The 27,745-nt window shown below is 40.1% G+C and overlaps 1 protein-coding gene across 4 annotated transcripts; it reads right to left on the bottom strand.

The window, feature by feature from the left end:
- Window positions 1-440: 440 nt before the first annotated feature.
- On the bottom strand, window positions 441-26,743 carry CNR1 (cannabinoid receptor 1). 4 transcript variants are annotated; one of them, XM_017506813.2, is made up of 2 exons: window positions 25,026-25,229; window positions 441-5,867 (listed from the first exon to the last, which is right to left on the bottom strand). In XM_017506813.2, exon 2 carries the CDS (start codon window positions 5,802-5,804, stop codon window positions 4,386-4,388), a length of 1,419 nt encoding a protein of 472 aa, XP_017362302.1. In that variant the 5' UTR covers window positions 5,805-5,867; window positions 25,026-25,229; the 3' UTR covers window positions 441-4,385. The 4 variants fall into 4 exon arrangements, with proteins under 4 accessions (XP_017362302.1, XP_017362303.1, XP_037586719.1 ...); XM_017506814.2 differs by lacking the exon at window positions 25,026-25,229 and adding an exon at window positions 26,402-26,743 and having other exon boundaries at window positions 3,352-5,867; XM_037730791.1 differs by lacking the exon at window positions 25,026-25,229 and adding an exon at window positions 23,491-25,002 and having other exon boundaries at window positions 3,352-5,867.
- Between the last annotated feature and the right edge of the window lie 1,002 nt (window positions 26,744-27,745).

Below are 27,745 nucleotides of genomic sequence, written 5' to 3'. Positions count from 1 at the left end.
AAAATTTAAAGGTAGTTTCTCTTATTGTTCAAATAGAAATTATGAGTTTTTACAAACTGTGTTGAAAAGCACTTACCTCTTTTCAAAATATACAATGCTTATAAATTCTTTCAGTTTACGTTGTACTATGTTGTCTCAATTTAATTTACACATTATGAATAGTATGTTTGTTTTAATTTGCTGCAGTCAGTTAAAATCTTTAATGAAAGAATGCTTTTTAAATGTATGATTGCCTTTTCTGCTTTATTGTGTAAAAAATAGCTTTTTGTGTTTTTCCTATGTTAAAAATAAATAGATTATCCAATATGTCCTCACTTTTCAAGTAAAGTCGTAAGTGCTTTTTGAAAAACAAATTAGTTTGGCAATCTTTTAGAAATTAAATCCCAGTGTTTTACCATCAGACTGTGAAATAAGGCAGAGTTCAAAGGCATTTTGTGTTCTTCATGGCAATCTAGAATTTTTATTTGATTCCAGGTAACTTTGGACAATAGACATGATGAGATGTTTTATCTTTGAATAAGTAACAGTTTAATTACATCATTGAAATAAAATATACTGTGGGCTTAATACATTGTAAATATTACAGAAGTACTACTTTGCTATAGTAATTTAATGACTGAAGCTACATTTAATAACAATCTTACCAGTACTTGTATACAAAGTATTATACAGATTACTAACGAAGATATTGCAGCGGTTGCAACGATGTTACTGGCTCAACAAACATCTAACAATACAATATTCTTCTAAGAGGAAAAGTAATAATGTTAGATTTACAGACAATAAAGAGTCATGTTTTCCACTTGAAACACTGGAAATAAGAATCCAGATAATCTGGTATCTTGATTTGTATTATTAAAAGAAAAGGTTTCCTTTCTTGGGAACTCTGATCCCCAGTAGGCTTAGTACAGTCAATTTACATGAAGATAGCTTTTAAGATGCCACAGCAATGTAAAGAAACTCTCCCACCTGAAAATTACTGATTTGTAGGCCACTGCTTAAACATCTGCCTTTTTAGAAACCTATTTACACACATTCAGCCCAAATCAGTAGATAGAATGTTTTTTTCTATATTACAGTAGGCATTGTTAACATTTCATCAGGCCAGTGCAAGGCAATTAATTGTTAACAGCCATTGCCCAGCATTTAGGAGATTTTAAAATATTATACAAATATACAGTTGGAGTGTGAGAAATCTAATTGTGTGCATGATATTGGTGGTCTTTTTTATGGACATGAAATGGCAGAAATCAATCAACAGGACAGTAACTAGAGCGCTACTCATTCAGGGCCTAATTCTCATCTAGTGGTTGGGCTGATTTCCTGCAGAGTGGGTTTAGGCAGCAAAAGGTCCTTGGCATTTCATACCAGACAGACCGAACTCAAAAGTGCCAGAGAGCCTTGGGAATCATCTCAAGTGTAGGGCAGATGTCTACAGCATCTTCCAGATCCATATTCTTTCACATATATTTCATAAGAAATGATACATCAGAGGTTCTTCTTGGAGGCAGCCCTACTTGTCCAAATGAAACATTCTAGGACTTATTCATAATGAGTCAAAAAAAAAAAAAATGAGCAGGTTGGGAATTTGGCCCTTTCTGAGGATATGTGTGATAAGAAAATTCATGGTCAGGGCAAATACGTTATCCTCAGAGAAAAGTAAGATACCTCTGATGTCAGACGTTATAAAATTTACTTAAATTTAAATCATATTTAAATTAATGGATCTAATTATGGGGCTAATTAATGAGTGATACTAACGAATGGTAATTCTAATGAGTATATTCATTGGGGACAACATTTTCGTCACTTGGGTTAATAAATGATATGAAAAATGTCAAAGTGAATCCAACTAGTTTTAAATGTTTTTAAATGAAGATTGTGTAAGACATACGTGATGAGATTTCACAGATATTTTTTAGAATATCAATAAGCACCAAGTTTAGTGCTGTCAGCCCCATTGTCCCTTAATTGATTATATATGATTTAGATCTTGAAAGCACAACACACTATAAAATCTACATTGCATATGCACAAATGCAGTTTCAAAAGTGAATCCTAAAATTTTTATACCATAACAAGAATTTCACCTCTACTAGCTCTTCATAGCCGTGAAAAGAACATTGGTACTGCCTGGTGAGCTCTGAAACGTGTGGATTAATATTCCAGATGAGGCAGGACAAAAGACTGGCAATCTTAAATGGAAACTTGTAAATAATCTCTCCTTTGAAAGAGATCTTATTAATTCTCTAGCACCCTGAGCCCTCATCCGCACATCACAGAGAGGTAAAATAAGGGAACCAGCAGACAGATTCAAAGTGTTCAGACAGGCAATGCAAAGTAACTCACAGGCCACATCCTGCCTTAGAGAGTGAACTGCAAGAAGGGGAACTACCCCATCAGGCTGCTTGGGTATCTTGAGAGCTGGAAATCACCAGATAGATGCCAGCTCTCTACTTCACACTATGTAGACATTGGGGCCTTGCGGGAGTCATGCTTTATCTGTATAAGAAGAGATTATAAATAAAAGTTATCAGGGTTGAGTAGCTTCTTCAGCAGTATCATTCCTTACTAGAAAAAGGCCCAACAATGAGCACCCATTGCATCATTAAGGAGTATGAGACTGGGGTATAAGAAAGAAGCTGTGTTTATCTTCATGCTTTAGTATATCTTGCTGACCATGAGCAAAGGAGAGGTCTGTTCCTTAGCCCAAACATACCAAGACAAAGTTGGGTGCTCGGCTGTCACCAAAGGCATGTGGGCAAAGCACAGAAGAAGCATATCTAGACTCATCTACTGTCTGACTCAGCCTTTTTAGCCACATGGGCTGCGTGTGACAGTCCTACTTAAACATGATGTATATAGTGCACACTACCTACACACACAATTGAAAAATTTTACATTTTTTTTTTTGGAGAACTATCTTCCTTTTAGTGACTAACACCTTGCTCAATATCAGGCACTCAGAAACCAAAGTATTCTCTTTTCCTGATAATAACACTATAAATGCAGGCTTTACTTGGATATCTGTCATTATTTCTTGTTAAACACTGGTCTTATTTAATATCTAAAGGTCAATTTAGTAATACTTGATCCAATCTCTTAAGCAGGGATGGGGTGAATTTTTTGAATGGTTATAGTGAGTATTTTTATCAACAAGGTTCCAGGAAGAACTCCATTTTAGAACCGAATTCATGTGCAAGAGTGCAGCAAGTGGCAACAGTTTATACTGGGTCACAGTTTTCTCACTTTATAACATTACTGTAACAGTTACGGAAGAGAAACACACACACATTTATATTCACACTCACACACAGTATAATTTTACTGATCCAGACAATACTTCTTTTCAATTAAAAAAAAATGACTGTTGTTTGGCCACCCAGGCATGAAATCTACTTAAACCTGGAATATAGGAACACAATACTATTCAAGTAAACAGCAACTGCACAGTGATAACAATATACATTAACACATGCTGTCTTAAGAGATCCAGTAATAGCTAAAGACTAAAGAAAGTCAGAGATGTCACTCAAAAAAGTCAATATGTTTTCTCTCTTCCGTTCTGATTATAATCCATTAGAACAGCTATAGTCCAGAAGATAATAAGTATCTTCCTATGAAAATGCAGAACTAATAAATTTTTAAGTATGAGTGAATTCTGCTCAATACTTTGAAGTCTTCAAATTCTTCTTGTCGAGGTAACAGAAAAATAAATATTTATGGTTATTTCAGTGTCAAAATTAAATAGAGATATTTGAAGAAATATTAAGGTTTATTTCTAAAGTTGTATCACAGGGAATAATGTAGAAAAAAAAGTGTTCTCATTGGCATATATCCACTGCTTGTCCATTGTTCTCATAAAAGTCTACCTTTCAGTCTTGCTGAACTAAACAAATATTAATAACACGTAGTAAACACTGATACACATCTCACAGGACATAATACACTTTACAAAATATCTCTACTTTAGTATTATAATGGTTGTAAAAATGGACATCTCTGATACTATGGACAGTCACATTTCACATTATAATGAAAGTTGTGGTTACAAAGGCATTACTCATTTGATGGCATTTTTCAATGGGTACTTAGACTTCCAATTGTGTAGCCAAAGGTTTTCCCTCCTATTTCACTGAGACTTTGAAGGATCGTTCAGTCACTTAAGCAACAGGCTTTCTTCACTGCAAACCCCTGGAGAATGGAGTTTGAGTACCTAAACTACGGAAATATTAGCAAACTGATAAGTGATCATGGTGACAATCACCTTTTCACTCAGCATGGTAAAATTAAAAAAATATAACCGAGGAGACAACAGACTCTTCTAGATTTTGAGCTTAAAAAAAAAAAAATTCTTTTCCTGTGCTGCCAGAGAGGCATCAGTCTCACAGAGCCTCGGCAGACGTGTCTGTGGACACAGACATGGTTACCTTGGCAATCTTGACCGTGCTCTTGATGCAGCTCTCTGCAGCCCTGTGAACACTGGCTGCGTTGTTTGCGTGTTTGTGCAGGCAGTCTGAGTCCCCCATGCTGTTATCCAGAGGCTGTGCAGTGCCTTCACAAGAGGGAAACATGCTCCGGAAAGCATGTCGCAGGTCCTTACTCCTCAGAGCATAGATGATGGGGTTCACGGTGGAATTCAGCAGGCAGAGCATACTGCAGAATGCAAACACTGTCTTAATGAGCTTGTTCATCTTCCCAAAGACATCATACACCATGATCGCAAGCAGAGGGCCCCAGCAGATGATCAACACCACCAGGATCAGGACCAGGGTTTTGGCTAACCTAATGTCCATGCGGGCTTGGTCCGGCCGGGTCACCTGTACCTTGCCGTCCTCGGACGTGTGGATGATGATGCTCTTCTGGGTGCCACGCTGAATCATGCGGACTGCGTGGCTGTGAGCCTTCCAGAGGATATACATATATGCATACACGATGAACAGAAGCAGCACGCTGGTGACCCCGATCCAGAACATCAGGTAGGTTTCATCAATGTGTGGGAAAATGTCTGAGCAAACAGATTGCAGTTTCTCACAGTTCCAGCCCAGGAGAGGCAGCACGGCGATCACAATGGCTATGGTCCACATCAGGCAAAATGCCACCACGGCCTTGGGCCTGGTGACAATCCTCTTATACGCCAGGGGCCTGTGAATGGATATGTACCTATCGATGGCCGTGAGGAACAGGCTGCCCACGGAGGCAGTGAAGGAGGCTGTGACCCCACCCAGTTTGAACAGAAACACGTTGCGGCTATCTTTGCGGTGGAACACGTGGAAGTCAATGAAGCTGTAGACAAAAATGACGCTGCCCAGGAGGTCTGCCACCGCCAGGCTGCCGATGAAGTGGTAAGAGGGCCTACAGCGGAGGCTGCGGGAGTGGAGGATGACACACAGCACCAGGAGGTTCTCCAGGACCGTGAAGGTGCCCAGTGTGAGGGACAGGACTGCAATGGCCAGCTGCTGGCTGGGGTTCAGGACCATGAAGCACTCTATGTCCATGAAGTTCTCCCCACACTGGATGTTCTCCTCATTCTCCTTGAAGGACGACAGAGACTTGTTGTAAAATTCTGTAATGTTCACCTGGTCTGCTGGGACTAGCTGGGGGTTGTCTCCCGCAGTCATCTTCTCTTGGAAGGGACTTCCTCTAAAGGAAGTTAAAGGGAATTTCTGTGGGAAGTATCCTAACTTGGATGCCATGTCACCTTTGGTGTCTTCGTACTGAATGTCATTGGAGCCCACGTAGAGGAGGTCTGTGGTGATGGTGCGAAAGGTGGTATCTGCAAGGCCATCTAGGATCGACTTCATAACCTCAGTCTTTTATTAGGCTGAACTCAAAATGACTGAGAAAGTGACCCACAGGGGGCAATCCTAAGAGGAGGGAAAACAAATAAGCTGAATGGTGAGAAACAGGGAGAATAAAAACAAAGAGACACTGTAAACATGGCAAATGTCCTGTCATGGTAACTCATTCCTGTCTCTCAACAGTAGGAGGTCAAGCCCTCATCAGATTCAGTCAACAAAATGAGTCAGTCGCTCAGAGAAAAGCTCCCCAAAATTCGGGCATGGAGTGGCATATACCAGAAACATATGATCCTTTCATTATTTAAACTCTCTGTATTGAAGTCAGTGTGTAAGTCCAGGAAGGACCTCCAGGGCCAAAAAGGCTGAGCTAAATGAAATGTTTCTTGGGGGCAATGTCCATTTCATACTCGCGTTAGGAAGTGCTTACCACCTGGCTTCTCCTATCACATCACATGTTATCCTGGTGCTGGTGGGGGCCAGAGAGAGCACTGATGTGTCACATGACTCACCTTGTTAGACAAATGAGACTAAATATAAAAGACAACCAAAGAATAAGACTGTGTAGAATCAGGTGGTGAGTTGTGTGGCCTGTGTGTTACATGTTAAGTGGGGAGGAGGGAGCTAGCGAGAACTGAGGAAGCTTGAGGCCCTGTGAGGAGAGCTGCTCTTCAAGGCAAGTTTCTTCACCCAGAGGAGGGGAGGTCTGGACTAGCCATGACTGACATGAACTTCTAGGATGTCCACATCAACCAAGAAAAATGCCACAAAGACCAAACTTGCACTGAGGCTTATGGGGAGACTGAGATAATTTTAACAGCGGGAGGATGATGGAGGAGGCCTCCTGATAGCACCCCTCATGAGCAGACTGCTGACACAAGTGTGCCTGACGACAGAAGAGAGGCCGGAGAGTGTCCACGGATTTCCGTGTGAACAGTTAAGAGGAAGGGAACAAACTTTAAGGGCTTTTCAATTCTAAGCTCAGCAATTTGGTTTTGTTTCAAAACAAACAGTCAGAGAACTGACTTTACTATTTACAAATGTTTGTTTTAAATGTGTGCTATTTATTTTTTAGTTTATTTTAAAAATTAGAAGTATAGAGTGATATCTGTAAAAATTAAAGTAATCATTAAAATAGTATATTATTTGTTAATTGGCATTTGTTGTTCCTAAAACATATCACACTGTATGGGGCGGGGGGAGAGATAATCATTATTTTGCAACAAATTTTTAAAATGTTGAACTAACAATAAATGAATTATTAATTCAGAGACCCTACATATCTGAATTAATAATTCATTTATGCATGTATTAACAAATTATGGTGCATCCACTATGCACCTGTATTATGTCTACCTACTGTACTAGACACTAGTGTTGACAGCATCAAGAAAGAGTCCCTGCCCTTGGCTGGGCGTGGTGGCTTGTGCCTGTAATCCCAGCACTTTGGGAGGCCAAAGCAGGTGGATCATGAGGTCATGAAATTAAGACCATCCTGGCCAACATGGTGAAACCTCGTCTCTACTAAAAATATTAAAAAAAAAAAATAGCTGGGCTTGGTGGTGCGTGCCTATAGTCCCAGCTACTCAGGAGGCTGAGGCAGGAGAATCGCTTGAACCCAGGAGGTGGAGGTTGCAGTGAGCCGAGATTGCGACACTGTATTCCAGCCTGGTGACAGAGTGAGACTCTGTCTCAAAAAAAAAAAAAAGTCCTATGAAGGATATGGTCTAGGAGAGGAGGCAGACAGCTGACCCAGAAATAAAAGAAAGCATGGGGAGAGCTACAATTGGGGACATACAGGATGATCTGGGGACACCCAGTCTAGAGGGCTGAAGGAGGCATACCCAAGGAAAAGATATTCATGCTAAGAATAGGTAGCATTAATGTAGGGGGGGACAGGACACAGAGTCAATGGAAAAAAATTTATTTGACACCCTAAGTGTCATGATTCTTAATAAAAGTAACTTGGAACAGGCATAAAGTGGCACATGTGGCCCACCTTCCCACAGGCTGCCACCTCTACCTCCAGGATCTCACCACTGCTCACCTGAGTTGGGGCCCCTTCCTCCTGACCACTTTTCCTGTCCTTCTCTGGTCTTGTTCTCTTTCGATCACTTGCCACACAGCTGTGGGGGTGCTCTTCGTAAATGTTTCCTGTTTATGTGACTCCCCTCTTTCAACCTCTTTGCCCTAAACACCAAATATAAACATTCATGCAGTTTCTCTTTCAGGCCCAGGCCCTCCAGACACACACGCAGCTCTCCTCTGCCTTCCATGTTTCTGTCCAGCTAAGCTTCTTTCCCATTCTGACCCTCAGGCTCTTGTCCTTAATCCTCTCCACATCCTGTCTCCCTAAACAGGATGGCTTTCTATCTCCCACCTACAGGATGAAGTCCAGTAAAAAGCTTCCTGTGAGCTAGATGCTGCCCACCTCTCCAATCCTCTTGCCAGCCCCGGCCTGGCCACTTGGGCTATACCGGATGACTTTTAGTTCCATAAACATAGAACATGCCCTATATGTCCCACCATTCAGCTATTTCTCAGGCGTCAACTCTTGCTCTTTGCAAACGTATGTTTGCTAAGCAACTCCATTTACATATGAAAGTTTTCATCCATAATCCAAGGGACACAGAAGACAGCCACAATGTGTGAGAGCTGTTCTTTATATGGTCATGGCACATCCACAAACCTAGCTTTTGCCTCTTGACTTCCACCCATACTTAAACACTGGCTTACTGGCCCTGAGTGACTTACTGCTCTTTGAATATACCATCATACCTGCACACCTTCCTCCTTCACCTTGCCTCTTCTTCCATCTGGATAGTCACTTCCAAGCTCTCTGCTATTAAACTTATCTTTCCAGGTCTGTACCAATGCTACTTCCATGTCTGAAACCTTCTTGACCAGCCCTTCCCACTAGGCATAACTAGTTCCCCAGCTTATCCCTCTATTATAGGTCTTATCATGTCATGTAATCAGGAGTTTATATATTTATTTCCATAACTAGAATGAGATTTCCAAACACAGAAGGGCATCTTTTTTCTTAGGTGGTTTACCAGCCTGACAGCATGACAGCAGGAGAGCAGAGAGCTGAGTTCCCACAGAAATGTTCACCTGAACCTAATGGAATGGCAGTTGAATTTTTATTAGGTGGTATCTTGTATTTGCCTTTTTCTTAAAATTAGAGGACAGAAAAATAATTAATGCAATAGGCATTTAGCCTGAAAACCAGAGCTTGACCCTACATCTCCAAGTCGCTCCTGGGGGTCATTCCAGTCATCTTCCCATTCCTTATGTCATCTTCCCTCAGTTAACTCCCCCTTTACACTTACCAACTGGAAACTAGTTTATCAGAGATTTTGATTATCTGTAAGTATTAGATTCACAAGATTCAAAATTCAAAAGGTACAGAAAGACACACAGAAAAAAGTCAATCTCTCTCATCCCTATATCCCAGTCACCTACTTTTTTTCCTCAGAGGCAAGGAATAAGTTTCTTGTTACCCCTTCCGGAGATACTCCATGCATATTCAAACAAATATATGTATTTGCCCCCTTTGTTTTCTTTTTAGCAAATAGTAACTAACATATTATACATACCTTGATTTTCCACTTAGAAGTATACATTGTGGACAGTTCCATATTAGTATATAAAACCCCTCTCTTCATTCAGCTGCCTTAAGGATCTGTTAGATGAATGTGACCACCCTCCTACTGATGGAGGTTTAGGTTGTTTGTCGCCTTTTGGTATTGGAAATGATTCTGCAATAAACTGACTCCAACCACCTCATTTTTCTCATTTCTTATGGTATTGTGAGTCGTCCTTCTAGTCACCTAAGTTCATAACTTGGACTTACTAGACACCTCCTCTCTCTTGACCTCTACAGTGAGGTAAACCACTAAATCTTGCTGATTTTCCTCTTTTAAGCATATATAGAGGGCTTAAAATATTGACGGGTGACACTGAGCCTATTACAAATATCAATTCCCTTACCTCATAATGGCCCTATGAAGTAGGTGCTGTTATCCCATTTTCAGATGAAAGGCATAGAGGGTAAGTAACTTGCTATTCGCATAGTTAGTAAGCAGTAGAGCAAGGACTGCACCCAGATGAGAGCCACATTTCAAGTCCTTAATAGTTCCATGTGGTTAGTAGCTACCATACTGGACAGTGCAGGTCTAGGGCCCTGGCTTGTGATTTTTTTGATACACCGTCTCTCTAAGCTCAGACAGAGATATTACCATCTTCCTTGTTTTCTTCACTGATTCCAACTAGTCAAAGCACCTAGTCAATGGAATCAGGAGTTAGCAGACCAAGATTAGCGTTAGATGGTACTTAGGCAATTAGTCTAAGCCTCAGCATTTCAGCTGTAAGACGGGGATGATTATGATGACAATAATGCCTAAATCACAGGACTGATATGAAAATTAAATGAAAATAAATGCATGTAAGACATAGTGCCTGACACAAAAGTAAGTCTTCAATGAGTATTATTATTATCATTGCTTAGTATTATGGCTCTTTGCTATATATTATATACTAATTATATTGTAAGAATATATTATAATAATATAATATGTACTAATTACATCTCAAGAATGTTTATTGCCTTAATTAGAGCATATTTTGCTTATTCAATTTCATTTATGCCTCAGCACTGAAAACATGAAGCAAATAGTAGATATGCAGACATGGGTGAGGGATGGGGAAACTTTATTGAATGTTTATTATATTCAGCCATTTGAGAAATATGTTACATCATTAAATCGTCAAGGCAACTCTATCAGGTGCTTATTTATAATCCCCATTTCACAGATGAGAAACTAGAGGCCATTAGATGTTAAGTAAATTGCCTAGAATATGATGGATTTGCAGATGAATCAAAATTTCCCATAATCCACAGTTGGTTTTTAGATTTTCTGTGATGACTTCAGAATTAACAGTAACTAGATTAAAGCCATTTTGAAACTTATATTTAAGTCTTCTGGACTCTTAGAAATGTAAATTAAGGCATTTTGCCAATAGTAATTAAGACTACCTGCTACTAAATCCCTATTTCTTATCAAAGTTCATCAGGTAAGTCTGTTTACTTGCATGGCCCCAGGGATTAAAACTGTAGTCACTATTTGGAAGAGCTATAAAACTTCTCAGTGAAGGCAAAGGATCACACACCTTATTCCAGTAATGCAAAAAACGTGTTTCTGTGACTTACTTTAGATTAAGATCATCACAAGTGTGATCACAATTTCCTATTTTAATACAATCAAGCACTTCCATGAAAACAAACTAGCTTGTTAAAATCTAAGCTAGGACATGGTGTGGTTATACGATAATAGAGTAATTTCTGTCCAATATAAGCCAATTTAATTAAGGAATACAGTTAAAAATACATGGATTTTATGTAGTTCAAAGATCTTAGTAATGTCAAAGTACTACTGTGCACAGGCTATGTTAACAGTTAATGGGATCGTGGCAGGAAAACTGCTCTCTGCATTTTGATAATTCTTTACTTATTTCTACATTTGGATTATTACGGTAATTTCCACCCTATTATTTTTTGCATCAACAGCTTTCTTTGAGAGTTCATTACTAATACGGCTTAGGCTTTGGGGGATGTAGCTGCCATTAATTTTGTTTTTGTTTGCTACTGGGAAAATCATAATTGGAAATTTCTAGCAAGATGCGTAGATGCACCTATTAAAGAAGCAGTTTGTTTTTATTACAGTTATAGTAAAAGAATGATTCAATGACATATAAGGGAATTTTCCTAGAATTCTGCTTTAAAAAATATAGCCAACATTCTAACAGTATAAGCTATATAAATCATGACTTCATAGTAAAGATAAAAACATTTTAATGTGTTAAATTCATTATTTTTAAAGAATCACTTCAATTGTTAAACTATTACCTATTCTTTTTGTCTACTTCTCTACATGCAAACCTGCCTCTCCACTGCCTCCCTCCAAGAAAACCATATCTATCAGCTAGCAAGCTATGGTATCATCAAAGGAATTTTGCGGGTATGGCTGCTGCATGAAGTTTTTTTTAAAAAAATGTTTATCCAGAGTCTTTATGTGTATTTCTATAACCACAAAGGGTTTTAAATGTCCATGTTTTTTTTTTCCCCATTTATTTTATTGCATTTTAGGTTTTGGGGTACATGTGAAGAACATGCAAAATTGTTGCATAGGAACACACGTGGCAGTGTGATTTGCTGCCTTCCTCCCCATCACCTACATCTGGCATTTCTCCCCTTGCTATCTCTCCCTAGCTTCCCACCCCCCACCGTCCCTCCCCTATTTCCCCCCAACTGACCCCAGTGTGTAGTGCTCCCCTCCCTGTGTCCATGTGTTCTCATTGTTCAACACCCGCCTATGAGTGAGAACATGCGGTGTTTGATCTTCTGCTCTTCTGTCAGTTTGCTGAGAATGATGGTTTCCAGGTTCATCCATGTCCCTACAAAGGTAAATGTCCATGTTTTCTAGGCTGCAAACACTATAGAAGTATTGGAAGGACTGGTGCTCCCTAATGGATTATAGGCTGCTTTAACCCACCATACTCCTTCTCTGATACTCTAAGTGCTTTAAAGAGAGAATGCCTAACACAGTGTCTACATTGACAGGAGTCCAGGATCCTTGCTTAACCTGTTGTTTTCCCTACTTTGTTGGTTCTGTATTCTGCTTGGCTGGCCTCATAAAAGAGCCTTGTGATGAGTTCAAGAGAATGCAGGTTCCAGTGGATATATTTGTTGCTTATTTTCCATCCATTTCTGGGAACAAGTCTGTTTTCCACTAATTTGATCAAGAAAGTACTGTGCTAATGTATTTCTCTAAAGTTAGTAGGAAAAATTTTAGTTGACTCTTATAACTGCATTATGTCCAAGTCATGTTCTCAATATACATGGCAGATACCACAGGCCAACATCATAACTTGATGAATGATGTTTCCACTCCAGCTGAATGGGCAACGAGTCTTTTCTAACTCCTACCTAATCGTTAGTGTTTCTGAATTATTAAAGAAGCCTGGTCACTTTTCCCTCATATTCTACAGCAAAGTGAAATAATTGATTGACTTAATTACCCTGATAATTCAGGCAAAAATACATAATCTTTCTTCCTTATATTAATGTCAGCTCCTTTTCCTATATATGAAAGAAAATTCCATTATATTGGTAATGCTCAATTGGCTCTCATACCTTCAGTTCTTCGTATATTTTGTAACATAAGATAGAAGTTATTTAATGCACCATTTTCTCTGATCTATTCTTTACTAACAATGTAAGTGAGTGTTACATTTTTCATAAAAATATATCAATTGATATGAACTGAAGACATTAAGAGACTTATAAGACTGTATTAGACTGTATTTCTGTTCAAATTTAATGTGAAATATGCCAAAGTATGTAACATTTAAAAGTTTGTTAAAACAATTTCAGGGCTCAAGAAAATGATGCCTTGAAATTTAATTAAGTTAAGCATCATTCGGTGATGATGCTAAAAAAAAAAAAACTTGTTGAATTAATGATACAAATAAAATCATTTGTTGATCTGTACAACAAATTCCATATTTAATTTTGCTCTTCTGTTTAGCTGTTTCCTCCAATTAAGAGTGCCTTGGCATTTTTCTGGGAGAGAGAGAGAGATCTTTTCCACATACTGGGTAAAGAAAGCAATTATTATTATATTTTATTTTTTGAGACAAAGTCTCGCTCTGTCACCCCAGCTGGAGTGCAGTAGTGTGATCTTAGCTCACTGCAACCTCCACCTCCTAAGTTCAAGTGATTCTCCTGCCTCAGCCTCCCGAGTAGCTGGGATTACAGGCACATACCACCACACCTAGCTAATTTCATATTTTTAGTAGTGACAGGGTTTCACCACGTTGGCCAGCTCATCTTGAACTCTTGATTTCAAGTGGTGCACCCACCTCGGCCTCCCAAAGTGCTGGGATTACAGGCGTGAGCCACTGTGCCCGGCCAGAGAGCAATTATTAAAGCAGCCTTTCCACTAACAAAGAACACGCAAAGTTTTCAATTAAGTAAGAGCCATGGCCATATTCCATCAAATTGTCCATCAAAATTGTCTTTATCTTGCATAAGAGATCTGGTCATTAAAAGTAGAAGGTGATATATTATTCTTCCACAAAATATGTAAAAGCCAGTAAACAGGCTCTTACTTTTGCAGTTTGTTATCAAGGAGTCCATAGCAAGATTGAAAAGTATGCTACATGATATCCAATTGTGCAGCACAGCTTTCACAGTTTCTTCTCTCCGCATCTATCAATGAAGGCATATTTTCTCTTTGAATCCATAAGCATACAAATTAAGTTCAACTAAAAGCCAAGTCTTATTTCTCCAGATTCAAATCTGACAGAATTTGGGTAAATGCACAGTAGAGAAAGTCCTAATTTCCAAATATTTTCATCTAAGATACATTTGAACTTTTATTATATGCCAGTCATGGAAAAACTATGTTATTTTTCCTTAATATTTACATAAAGTGGATGCTATTACAATCTCTATTCCACACACAGAGAGAAAAAAAATGCTCTACCCAAGGTCTCTAACTAGAGGGGGCAGAGCTGGAACTTCAATCCAGGTCTGCGTAACTCAAAGTCCCTGCTCTTAACACAGAATTCCAAGAACCATTTAATAATACACTCTTTCATTCATTTATAGGGAAGGAGAAGAGTTGGTCTGGGGGAAGGTACACATTATCTAATGTGTACATGATAATTTTACACTGTCAACACTAAAATCTGAAGGAATGATCTGTTGACAGCAACGATGCTGCCCAAAGCACTTGCAAGTCATCCTTGCTCCACGGTCTTCAGGAGCAAACTATGGCAATTAACTATAAGCTATAAACCCTAACTCTGCATTAGCACCTTGTTTGCAGTCACTGGTGCTAATGGCAATAACTGGCAAATAAAACCTAAGTCATTTATTTATTTATTTAGCCATTATTTTATTTATTTATTTATTTTGAGACAGTCTCATTCTGTCGCCAGGTTGGAGTACAGCGGCACGATCTCGGTTCACTGCAACCTGTGCCTCCCTGTTTCAAGCAATTCTCCTGCCTCAGCCTCCTGAGTAGCTGGGATTACAGGCACGTGCCACCATACCCATGCCCAGCTAATTTTTGTATTTTTAAGAGAGGTGGGTTTCACCATGTTGGCCAGGATGGTCTCAATCTCTTGACCTCGTGATCTGCCTGCCTCAGCCTCCCAAAGTGCTGGGATTACAGGCGTGAGCCACTGTGCCTGGACTGCCACTAGTTTTCTAAGTAAGGGAAGGTGTGTTTTTGCTTCATGAGTCAATTGTCAGGAACATAGTTGTTAATGACACTTTCCACAACCCTAGTGAGATATGAAGAGGACACCTTCTTTAGGTCTGAATGAGGTATGCTTATTAGCAAACAAAAAAGCTTCAGACATCCATTCCCTACATGGAGAAACTCAAACACTCAAAATCACCCAACTTCCCACCATGACCCATGTGGCTTTCTTAGACCAGGAAGAAGACTCTCTGTGGCCCATTCCTAGATTTCTGGCTGGAATCAAGGTAGACAAATTATATAAACCTTAGTGGGGTTCCAACAAATGAGTGACTGTTACCGTTGCCTGGTGCCCAATAAATGTAAAACTCCATTAGTACAGCAATGTGGCTGATTGATATGAAGTTATAGGCCTTCAAATGCTTGATTTAACACATTTTTATTGGGCATGTACTCTGTGCCTATGATTGTAGACATTATATTCCGAGATAAAACATTTTTCTGTGATAGATGACCCCTGAAATATAGCCATGCTTCACCCCATGTAAGGAACATGGATGAGGTCAAGAAAGCAAAGGAAATGGTTCTCTACTCCACCCCTCCACATCTAATACAGCCCACTCTTCTGTCTTCCTTTCCCTAACTGAAAGAGTAAAACAGGTTATAAAAACATAAAGGAATTATGTTTAATCATTGGATAGTATTGGGATGTGTAAATTCTCTCTATATGCTCTGAGATTTTCTCCCAGGAGAGGTGATGGGCATTGCTGAAGCATTCCATAGCAGTCTTTATTGTGTCTCAACCCTTCAGACCATGAACATCTTGAAAGCTGGGACCTATCTTATAGGTCCTCTGCCTGGCACAGTGCCTGGCACAGAGAAGATATTCAATACCTGTTTGCTAAGTAAATGTTGGCATGCATCAGCAACACGGAAGATCCAATTTAACAGAATGGCTTTTAACCACGGACAGTGTTTTCTGGCATAAAGCTAGTTGATCATGAGGGCATTGAACCTGAATCTTGGTCTCATATAAACATCCATCTGAAAAAGTGCCCAAATGGGAAAATTACATCAAATTCATCAATTATTTACCCCAGGACCTCTTATTTCAGCATCACATAGAAATTATATTGATGGCAAGTGGAAGTTATGGGCAAAGATCAGGTATTTACTTTTTATCCCAATCCTTGTTTGGCCTCAGTATATATCATGAACTGCAAAGTTCAGCCACATAACAATGATATATCAAGAGGTCGTTTATGAAATGCATAACCTTGAATGAGTCTTAATTATATGCTGTAGATAGACCTTTAAAGAAAACATTTGAAATTATTATTAAAATGGACTCTTTTTTCTTCTTCTAAATGCACATTATTATGCATTGATGTTTCCCAAATGGCTTTCTCCATTTGCAAGCGTTTCTAAAACAACTTATCAAGAGAAGTCATGTGAAAATTCAACCACTAGGTGGAGTGGCTTTTATAAGCCCTCAGGAATCAATTTGTTATTCTATTCAGTGGACAGAGTTCTTGCTTTGGTTGAACAACTTCTCCTCCTGCTACAACATTTTATGTATTTTACAACTGAACTAATTATAATACAAATAGGAAAGTATGTCATGGAGAGTTAAAATGGGTTATTACTACTGCCTATGAAAACTAAATTTCTAATTACTTTTCTGAGGCAAAAGGGCATTGAGAAAATTTAATATATTGATAAAAATTAATTTTGAATATTTGGAATTCTGCCTCAAGAAAGTAATTAAGAATGATTAAAGGACAGCAGTTCTACTTAAAACAAGTATGTTGATGCCAAAAGACATTAAAAATAAGAGGGGTGGTCTCAGGAACCCACAATCAATATTAATAAGCAACTCGTTCTATTTTATAAAATATTCAGCTTTCCAATTTCCAAATATGAAATCATCACCACCGATCCTAACTCTGTGATGAAAAATAATGGAAAATTAATCTCTATTATTGTAGGGACTAAAATGGAATATTTAACAAGAGAAATGAATCTTGATTCAAATATTCATACAAATTGAGGACATAGTGATTTTCTAAATAATTCAATTTCCTTCCTATCATTCTCTCACTAAAATAATTTTAAATAAGTTTTTATTATTGTGTAAATCCAGGGTTTCCTTCAGACATTATTTTAAAAACTAGGTACTTATGTATCACCTACTTTAGTCAAAATGTTTAGAAAGTTTTCAGTGTGTGCTAACAATGCAAGACATAAACAGAAAAATATGCTTTCAAGATGTAAACAATTATATACAAACAGAACTGGAATAACGAGGTTTTGGTAGCAATACAAAATACGCTTTGGAAATGTAATTGTGATTAAGAAGTATGTATGCAAATTGGATGCAAGTGCAGAATTTTTATGCCATTGAAACTATGAGGCTGTTCTATTGTATTCATTCACGATCAAGCCCTTCTTAGGGCTTATGTGATACAATTAAGAATTAAGAGATTCCAAGGAACTGAAAGTGTTCAGAAAAAGTGATGTGAACATAGTGAATTAGTAAATAAGACAGGCACCAATGGACTGGAAATTATAGTGTACGTCTTACAGAACAGTCTGAGAAGTTACACGATGGTTTGTAAGTGCATGCAGGGTTAGTCTATAGGTCAGTGGCTCTCAAAGGGTGGTCTCCCAACCAGAAGCATCAGCAAAATCTGGAAATGTATGAGAAATGCAAATTATCAGGATCCAACTCAGATCCACTGAATCAAAAACCCTAGGGTTGGAGTCCATCTCCATTCTTAGCAAGGCCTTTAGGAGATTCTAGCACATTCTGACGTTTAAGAACCACTGTTAAAGATTATGGAGACATGAAAAGGACTAAATGAGAAGGGGAAGTAGATTTAACCTTTAAGAAGAACTAAGGTTAGATAAGAAAAAAGAATATTTCATAAGTATAGGTTTTTAGATCATTGAAACAGATTGCCATGGGAGCCAGCTCACATAAAATAACCTCCCACAGAAGATCTTTATAACCAAGGTATTCCTATTTGGAATAGAATAATGTCATTTAGCCAGAAAATAAGAACAAAGAGTGGAGAACCTCTCAAGGTTTTTTAGTCTACAATTCAGGGCTTCTCTGGACTTTTTCAGGAAACTTTTTGTTATGTATTTTGGCCAGCAAGGGAAAGTGGCTTCAAAATGTAATGTGTACTCTGACATAGTATGCAGATATATATTAAGAACTCCACACCATTTTCTCCTAATTCTATTTACAAAGACTATGCAGAGCTTTATAGGATTGCTTAGCGATTTCCTTCACCACCACTGTGGAGGAACCCATGATTATTGAGTATCAGGAAAAACTAAAATTAATTAACATGTCAGCTTGCTTCTTTTAAGGTGGAAATATTTGTTTCTGTTCTTCTTTTCCCCCAAACCATAACATACTATATCATAAGAGATGAACCCAGGAAAGAACAAACTAAAATGGAAATTTTGCTATAGGCCGAAGCAATACATATCTACTGCAAATTATTTTACAGAATTACTCTGGTAATTATGCAATTTACACTTCTTATAGTGGACATGTTTCAAAAATGCCTAAAAGTTATAAATATTTAGAAATGTATCCCAAGGCACTTAAATGTATAACTCTGGGCAACTGTTCTCTCTCGAATTATTTTGTCAATAAAAATGGATCACAGATTACTCACAATTAGTTACTTTAGCTGAGGACTAAAATAATTCAAAGATTTCTCCCTTTTTGTTTACAAGACATTAGATGTCATTTCCAAAAGTGGCTGTGTATCTTCCAAAGTCAAATTCCCACATATGTAAAGACACAAAATTCTTTGACCAATCTTGCACTTATTTTAGTTATATGTTAAATTGTCTAGCTTTCCGTTTTCCCTACATGCATACTGCCTGCTCACCACAACTTGTACAAAAGCTAAAGAAAACATTTAGCAAATTCTGGTAGCAATGCATTTAAATGAGTTGAAAATTGGATCCATTTAACCAAACACTATGGCATAAACCAAAATACTCAGATTATAGTGGCATTTGGTCCCTCGTATAAAGAATAAATAAATTTGATTTATTTTAAAATATAGCTGAGTTAAAAGCAAACACAAGTGACAACAGTACAGTACCTAAATGATCTTTTTTTTAAAAGATCAACAATTATATTGATTAGCTTTCTGTATTAAAAACATCATTTTTAGGCCAAGCATAGTAGCTCATGGCTATAATCCCAGTACTTTGGGAGGCTGAGACAGGCGGATAGCTTGAGGACAAGAGTTCAAGACCCGCCTGGCCAACATAGTGAAACCCTGTCTCTACAAAACATACAAAAATTAGCCGGCGTGGTGGCATGAGAATCATTTGAACCCAGGAAGCAAAAGCTGCAATGAGCCGAGATTGCACCACTGCATTCCAGCCTGGGTCAACAGAGTAAGACTGCTTCAAAATAAATAAATAAAAACATCATTTTTAGCTTCTTGACCCAAAGAAATCAATGTTACAAATACCAAGTACAAGTGTCCATATAAGTAGAAATTTAAAACGAACTTTAAAAATTTGTTTCTTCTTTTCTTTCTTTCTTCTTTTTTTTTTTTTTTTTTTGAGACAGAGTCTCACTCTGTCACCCAGGCTGGGGTGCAGTGGCGTAATCTCGGCTCACTGCAACCTTTTCCCCCTGGGTTCAAACAATTCTCCCACTTCAGCCTCCTGGTAGCTGGGATTACAGGTGTGTGCCACCATACCCAGCTAATTTTTGTATTTTTAGTAGAGACAGGGTTTCACCATGTTGGCCATGCTGGTCTCGAATTCCTGACCTCAAGTGATCCACCCTCCTCCGCCTCTCAAAGGGCTGAGATTACAGGCGTGAGCTACCTCACCTGGACTAAAATTTGTTTTTTCAAAAGTATGTTAGAATTTATCGCCAGCTTGAACGTAATACTCCTTAAAACTTCACTCAATTTTCAGGACTCATATTAGCTCCAATTTTCTTCACTGAAGTTACGATCTAAAAGAATGAATAAAGAAATGGTGAAGAAAAGAGGGAGACCCTCTCATTTAAAATAAATTTTGAAAAACATAATTTCCTTAAGAATCCAAATAAGAGTGGAAAAATAAGACATTAAATAGTAAAATATTGTACTTTAGGGAAAAATTATTTGCCATTAGTGTTGAGAGAAAAGGCAAATTAAATTCCTTCTTGCAGTCAAAAAAATGCAAAATGTACTTTTGGAAGCATTCAAAAAATAGAATATTATGCAATAGCACAATGGGTTAAAGTAGAGTTTGCTCAAAAACAATGATTTCCATCTAACCAGCCTCTACATATTCAAGAACAAAAGAAAACAAAGCAAGGAAAGCAAAACTTTGAAAGCTTTCCTAAAGTGCAGGTGTGAACGTTTCTCTTGCTGGGGCTAAAATGAATTCAGAGTATTCCCTGAACAACTGCGAAGACTCTGCCATGCCCATTTGCTCAGGTTTTGGGAGTAAACAATTCTTCCCTCAAAAACCCATATAAACTATGAACCTCAAGAATTCCATGATGATTAAGTTATTAGCTTTACCTGTCCAAATCAAACTTTTAACTTAGAGGTTATCCATTATTAATTGATCTATATGAAAAATTCTTCAAATAGATGGAAAATATAAATGAAAACTAGTCACGAATATACTTATACGTGCAACTAACTGTCCTCTAAACTATTATACAAATGTACTTTGTTTCACCATGAGGCACCCCGTTTAGTCAAGAAATACAACACAGGAAAGCTTTTAGTAAATATTTTGATAAGAACTAAAGGTAATCACACTACTTTATGTAATGACTTTGACCTATGATTACCAATATGTATTAAACTTACCTCTTATCCATGTGAGCAAGTTTGAGATGGAAGTTTCTCTAACATAAAGTAATTTCAAAAGTAGCAAGAGAGGTGACAGGGTCCACCTTACAAACCTTCCTCCCTAACACAATTTCCTATAGTTTTAACTCACTTGTAGTAACATTTTAATGTGTTATATATAAAAAATATACTATCTCAATATGCATTCTAATATATGGTAATAACCTTCTGTATTTTCCTAAAACTTGTATAGCCCTAATTTCCCAAAAAACAATAAACAACTAAAAGGATTGGTTAAAAAAAACAAAAACCAAAAAAAACCTATCTTAAACCCATCAGTGTTTATAATAAAATTATAATCAAATGTGGTGATGCTCCTCCTGGCATATTTGCAAGATTCTTAGAACACATGAGACTGCCAAGGATTTCCACCTATCTTGGAAAACAAGAAAGGCCTTGTTTTGATTCAAGGTGGATATTTCCTTTTGCTTTGTCTTCAGTGTCCATCTGCACAGCTGCTTTGAATGTGGACGTTTCCCCAAATTTGTAGTATTTATTTAAAATCAGAATTATATGTTCAAATGTATAAAGGCAAGATATCTAAATTTTTATTTCAGTCATGATTTACTTCTATCAAAAAGTTTGTTTATACATGTAAATAAAAGTGTGTTTACATGTCCAGTTGTCCAAAATTATGCAATATATACTTTCGTATTATATACATATTCTGGGTGAAGTTATTGTTTCTTTTAATCCAGGAAACATTTTGGACAAATCTGAATTAATCTATGTTATAAAGTTATTCCACTCTAATCTAAGAATATACATCGAATTAGATGCTTATCAAAGCAGTAAACAGCAATTCAGTGGCGAAGAGTTGTGTGCCCTAGGTCCCTAAAAACAGCAATCATGTAGCTATAATATTGAGTCACCATTTCTCTGAGGACAGGATTAGGAAAGAACTAGAGATTCAGGGAAGAAAACATGAAGTTAAAATTTTGGCAACACAAACTATATAAACAGATTTGGATTTCCTCTTATTCTTTGAGTTATTTACCAATCTTCAATACATAACAGAAAAATCAGCAAAGCTGGCTGTCTCTCAAAACACAGATATGCAGTATGTAAACCTGGGCCTAGCACAGTCTTTCAAACAATGTTGGGTCCAAGTTGTTTTAGAGGAAATAGCAGAATTATAAATAATTTAAACCCAAAGCCTAGTTTCACTCTAACTATTTGTCAGTTCAATTAGAAAATGATGACTGCAAAAATAGAAGAAACAGACACACTGGTGGAGACATGGTATCCTTTTTAGTAGGGAGTGAAAGCTCTCATCTGTGTTCTTTAGGCAACTGAGCTAACATGGAATTTGGTTAGTAAGATGAAGTCTGTCCTTTAGGTTACTGCCTGTTATAATGCTTTAATTGCTTTAATAAGCATTTAATTCACTGAATAATCTTAGATTAGACTGGATTAACTTTATAACATAGATCAATTCAGATTTCTCCAAAATATTTCCTGGAATAAAAGAAACAATAACGGTCATCTAGAATTCTTACAAATTCAAGAAGCTATAACCAAATCTCATTTTGCTAATTATGTGTCATTAGGTATTTTCAAATTTAATTTGTTACTCTTGTTTCTGCAGCATTCCTGGACAGCTAGTTATGGGAAATAATCCCTTATTAGGCCAACTGTTTTCTGGAAGAAACATTTGGTAAGCGTGGTGAACTATAAACTGCTATTATAAGTTCCATCTCATAATAGTTTTTCTTACACAGCAGAATATTTGAATTCCAATTCCAAACACTAATATACAAGACAACCATGGAGCCTGTCTAAATTTTCCAGTGGTTAATGTTAATTTTTAGTCAAAGCAAAGAACAGTGTTATACGACTGTTTTGAAACAGTTTCTGAGGCTTTGCCTTAGTAATTAATAAGCTGACACTGCATACTAAACACTTATCAACACAATCAATGGGGCTGCTTCCTTCTTGGGAAGATAAGTAAATCGAATCAGAGTTTTTTTTTTTTTTGGAAGAGACTGAAATATGCCACAAATATAGTGGTTCTTTTGGATAATTTCATTCCCAGCAGTATCATCTCGGTAACATTTAACAATTTCACTATTTTACCATTTTGAAATGCCAAAAAGAACACACTGATCCTGCAGCTAGGCTTATTAGAGAAGAGCAATCTCACAGGCAAGACAGAGAGGAACATGGTCCACTGGGAAAAGGGTAACAGAAAAAGAAAACAGTGGATAACAAACAAAGCCAAGCACTACTTCAATGTGAGATCTGATTTCCATCAGAATTTAAAACTTTACCCACTAAACAATAATCACCTATGGCTTAAGATTCTAGTCATAACATTCTTTTTACATACACATATATTAATGTTGTTAAAATGCAAGGACATGAATATCTAATTTGCTTTCCTAACAACGAGTATGCAAGCACAGTAATTTTATTTTTGAAAGGCCATAATTGAGTATTTCCACCTTGTGGCATCATTTTACCCCCATGGATACTTAGAAACACAATGAGACCTTTCCCCAGCAGATACTTGATACATACCTCAGCCAAGTGCACGCCTAGCCTGGAGTGGGAGACATCTTTGAAACAAAAAGAGTCGGTTTACAGTAAGTTCTCCTGATAACCGCAAATGGATTAGTTTTTTAAAACCATGTCCAATATCAAGACTCTTGCCCAACTATGGTAACTGCCATTGTGCCTACAAATAAATGCCTGTAGAATGCAATGATTAAAATTCTGAAGGTGCATGTCTTCTGTTCATATATGGAGATAATCAGAAAATAATCTGTCTCACTTAAAAACGATACAGGCCTTTTATTTTTATAAAATTGCTCTTAAGTGAGTTAGACAGTGAGGGAGGGGGAGGAGTACCAGGGAAAAAAGGGACAGAGAAAAATCAATCAGTATATCTTCCCTTGCAAACTGTCAGTAGTGTAGGATTAGAAAAGCAACACTTTAAATCAGATAAAGTCCTATGGGAACCTTAAAGGTTGGTTGCTCTGAGCTTCTCAATATTCTGCAAAATAGATTGATGTCAATGGTGACCCCACTAATACTCAGTGTCCACTGAGTTACTTCTAAGAAATTGCATTTCCCCCATTGTTCAAAAGATATTAGCTCGGTAATAAAAATGAGGAGAAGTTATGGGACCCATACAGATATCTTTTAACACTGTTAAAACCAGTAAATCTGTTCTAATCTTATTGGATTACATGCCCAAGGAGGCTTAATATATCAAGAAATCAACAACAAAGGCAAGAATAGCACTTACTTGGAGGAAAATAAAAAAAGATGGGAGGCAAAATGATTAACATGTTACTAAACATTTTTTTTTTTGTTTTTCTCATCTGTTCAATTTTACATCTGAGAGACAATCTATTAAAATTAGAAACATGCATGTTGCTTTTAAACTTTCAAATGGCCAAATGACAGTTTCTCACATCTATTGCAGCAAACGTATTTGTATCTGGGAGGTGATTCGTTTATGATTTGTAAGCCTTAACAAGAAATGTCTTTTAAAAATGCAACATTAATTTTAGTCATCTAATGGCTATTTCTGAGTTAAATGACTCCATCAACACTCAATTTTAGGTATCAGTTACATGGACATTTGTTTTTCCTCAGAGAGAAGTGGTTCCTGTAGCTTTTTCTATATCAAAAGTTTATTACTTGACATTCATCTCTTTATATGACATTTACTATTTTACATTAGTCAGTGTCTAGGTTTGCAGCAGAGATCGATGTATTTCCCTGGGAAGACCACTTGCTAGGCATTCAGCACCAACTCAAGCGCCCGTTTTTCAAACATGCACAATTACACATTTTCTACAAACAGACATCAGTGCATACAGAGCCAGGTGCACAGACATTCAATAACTAGTAAATGGTAGAAATCTCCAGAAGTAGCACAGATCATAGTTAACAGGCTGGGGCCATACAGCTAAGTAAACACCGACGCACGATTCGCTCACACGGAATAAGAACTCCACGAAGGACACTTGGGGACCACACTGGTCATACCCGAGGGGGCGGGAGGCAGCAAAAGTATTTCCAAACGCAACTCTGCCAGGTCTTACCCTTCGCATCCCCCGGTCCTCGGGACAGAAGCTCCCTTGGCACCTCTCGCCCAGCTCAGGGGCTGCTTGTCCGACAGAACGAAATGTCCCCCACTGACACGGAGAGCTCTGCAGGGAGCCGAGGTCCCCGCCTGGGCCAGGGGAAGGCGCTGGCGCCGCGGGAGCCAAGAAGAGGCGGAGGCGGAAAAGAAGTGGAGAAGGAAGGGGTGGCAGAGGGAGTAGCGTGCAGGAGGCGGCGTCGGCGCCGGGCTGCGGGCGAGGCGGGGTGGGGTGGAGCGGGGTGTGCCTCCCGCGGGCGGTCACCGAGTCAGTCCGTCCGCGCGCCGGCGTCCCGGTCTCCAGCGCCCGCCCGCGACAGCGACCGAGACTGGCGTCCCGCTGCTCCGACCGCAGGCGAGCCTCGCCCCTTCCCCGGCTCTTCACTGGGCCCTCCCGCGAGCCCCGCCTGGCCCCGCATGGGGCCGTCAGTCTCCGCCAGCCCGGGCGCCCGTCGCCTCGTCCCGCTCGCGCGGTCCCTGCCTCTCCCTCCGCTCGCGCTGTCTCTGGCTCCCTCTCGCTCCAGTCCCATTTATGAAGCGCGGTCCCATCACGTGTTAATGAGCCTTTGTCCTGCCCTGGCAGCGGCGGCGGCGGCACAGACCCCGCCGAGAGAACTGAGCGGGGAGGGACCTGCGCGCGGCGCCCGCGGCTCCAAACTTTGCTTGGCGTGGGGGACCCGCCGCGGCGCCAGCGCTGGGGCCAGAGGGGACAAGCCTCTTCAGCCCGCGTCATCTGCTTTTCCTCTTCCTCCTCCTCCGCCGCCGCGCTCCCGGAGGCCCCCGCTGCCATGACCCCGCAGTGCTCTTGGGTACCCTCACACTCAGGCCAGGCCAACAAGGGGCTCGAGCTTGCGCCGCCCCCGACCTCGGGGCCATTAATCACGCGCGCCCCGGCAGCGCGCAGCCAACGCGGGGGTCACGTCTCGGGCGGTCGGCTGAGCCGGAAGGGGAAGGGGAGCGGGAGCCCTGAGGCCGAGGCGCGCGGGGCACGGGGGTGCGGTCTCGCGCCCCCTCCCTCCAACCCAGGCCACCCCCGCGGCGGGTGGCAGCGCGCCGGGCCCCGGGCCAGGCTGAGTTTGGCGCCGCGCTGCGCAGCCCCTGGGCCGTTTGCTACCTGGCTGCGGTCGCACTGCCACCTGTCCTCTGCCCTCGGGGCGCCACCCCGCTTCTCACTGGGCGCCTTCTCCAGCCCCCGCCGCCCCTGCCCGGCGCTACCACTGGGTCGCGCCCCGCCCGCCGGTCCCGGATGCAAACAGTTGGGCTCAGTAGGCGGCTGGCTCCCCTCCTCCCGGCCTGGCGCGCCCCCTCCCCGGCCACCCGGGGACCCGCTCCTAGCACCTTCTCGCTGGAGAAGGGGTCCCCGTTCCTCGCACCTTCTCGCTGGAGAAGGACGCCCGACTCCAGGGCCGGGCTGGGGGCTCTGGGACTCCGGGGCAGCCGCGGCGGGTGCCTGGGGAGCCGCGCGGTTTGCTCGGCGGCCGCGACAGGAATTAGGGGACATGCTCGTTAATTGGTTCCACTATCAGCCGCCGTCTGCCTCCAGTGTGCACGGATCAAACCTTAATTGGTCTTTACATTTATCATGGTGAATTGCGAACCTCCAAACAAGCCCCGGCCGCCGCTTCTGCCGTGGAGGCGCTCCCCTCCCCCCGCCCCCGGGGCCCCGCTGGGTGTGCGGCGGCGGTCGTGGTTTTTTAGACATCTTTATCTCTTGTGAGTTGGGTCGGGAGAGGATCGCACGGTTTCCACCTGACGGAGCCACGTCACGTCGGCCACAAGGGCCCGGCGATAGGCTCTGGGTTCGGTTCTCGGCCCTCCTCTTGTGGCCGCCTTGGCGTTCATTTTATGACACCTTGCTGGTGTTCCCAGACACCATCCCGCACCGACCTGTTTTACCGGCCTCCACTGTCTTCCCGTCCCTGGTCAGACCCCAACAGCAACCGTAATATATCTGGACCCCATATTTGAACTACGTGTCAAGAATCCGGGAAAGCGAACTTCTCAGGGAAAGAAGGAAGATTGGTTGTGTTCAAGGTCCTGGAGGACGGAAGGCTGTAAATCCATTTTGGAAACGTCAGGCCAAATCGTACAAAGGCTTCCCACAGAGCACTAGAGCAGTTTTTGAAAATCCCCCTAGACTACTTTAGACGAGAATTATTTCCGTCAAGCAAGCGACCATTTGACTCCATCGAGAGTCCACCACCGCTGAAATGATTTAAGTCCTACTGGGTAGGTGATCGGAAAAGGTTATCAATAAAGGTCTGAAGGGCCCATCAACAGATGGAAGAAATGACTGAACGATAGATAGATAGTAGATGTGGAATTAGTGTTGAGCCTTAACCCTGCTGCTTGGGGCAGGCTCTACTCACAGGCATTTTCAGCCCACCTCCAAGGTAGAGACAGCTCTAGCGCGAGATTCAAAGGGAAGGGGAGGGGAGGAGGCTTCAACATCTGTTGCTTTTTTCTTTCAGGAGTTGTGGTTGTGTTAGATATTCCCTTCACCTCACACCTCTGGCAGGAGGAAATATTTGCAAAAATTTTCTCTCTTTATGACCTCCCGGAATCTGATTTCCCAGGTGGCCAGATGACAGTAAATAACTTCAGTCTCTCCTCCACCTAGGAGTTCAAATGATTGCTAGTAATTAAAAGAAAGGATCGAGGCAGCACTTCCTCTGACTGTGA

This window comes from Cebus imitator, unplaced genomic scaffold, assembly GCF_001604975.1.
Source record: "Cebus imitator isolate Cc_AM_T3 unplaced genomic scaffold, Cebus_imitator-1.0 Scaffold359, whole genome shotgun sequence".
Lineage (NCBI taxonomy): Eukaryota > Metazoa > Chordata > Mammalia > Primates > Cebidae > Cebus > Cebus imitator.
This window is presented reverse-complemented; position numbering and strand designations above follow the sequence as displayed.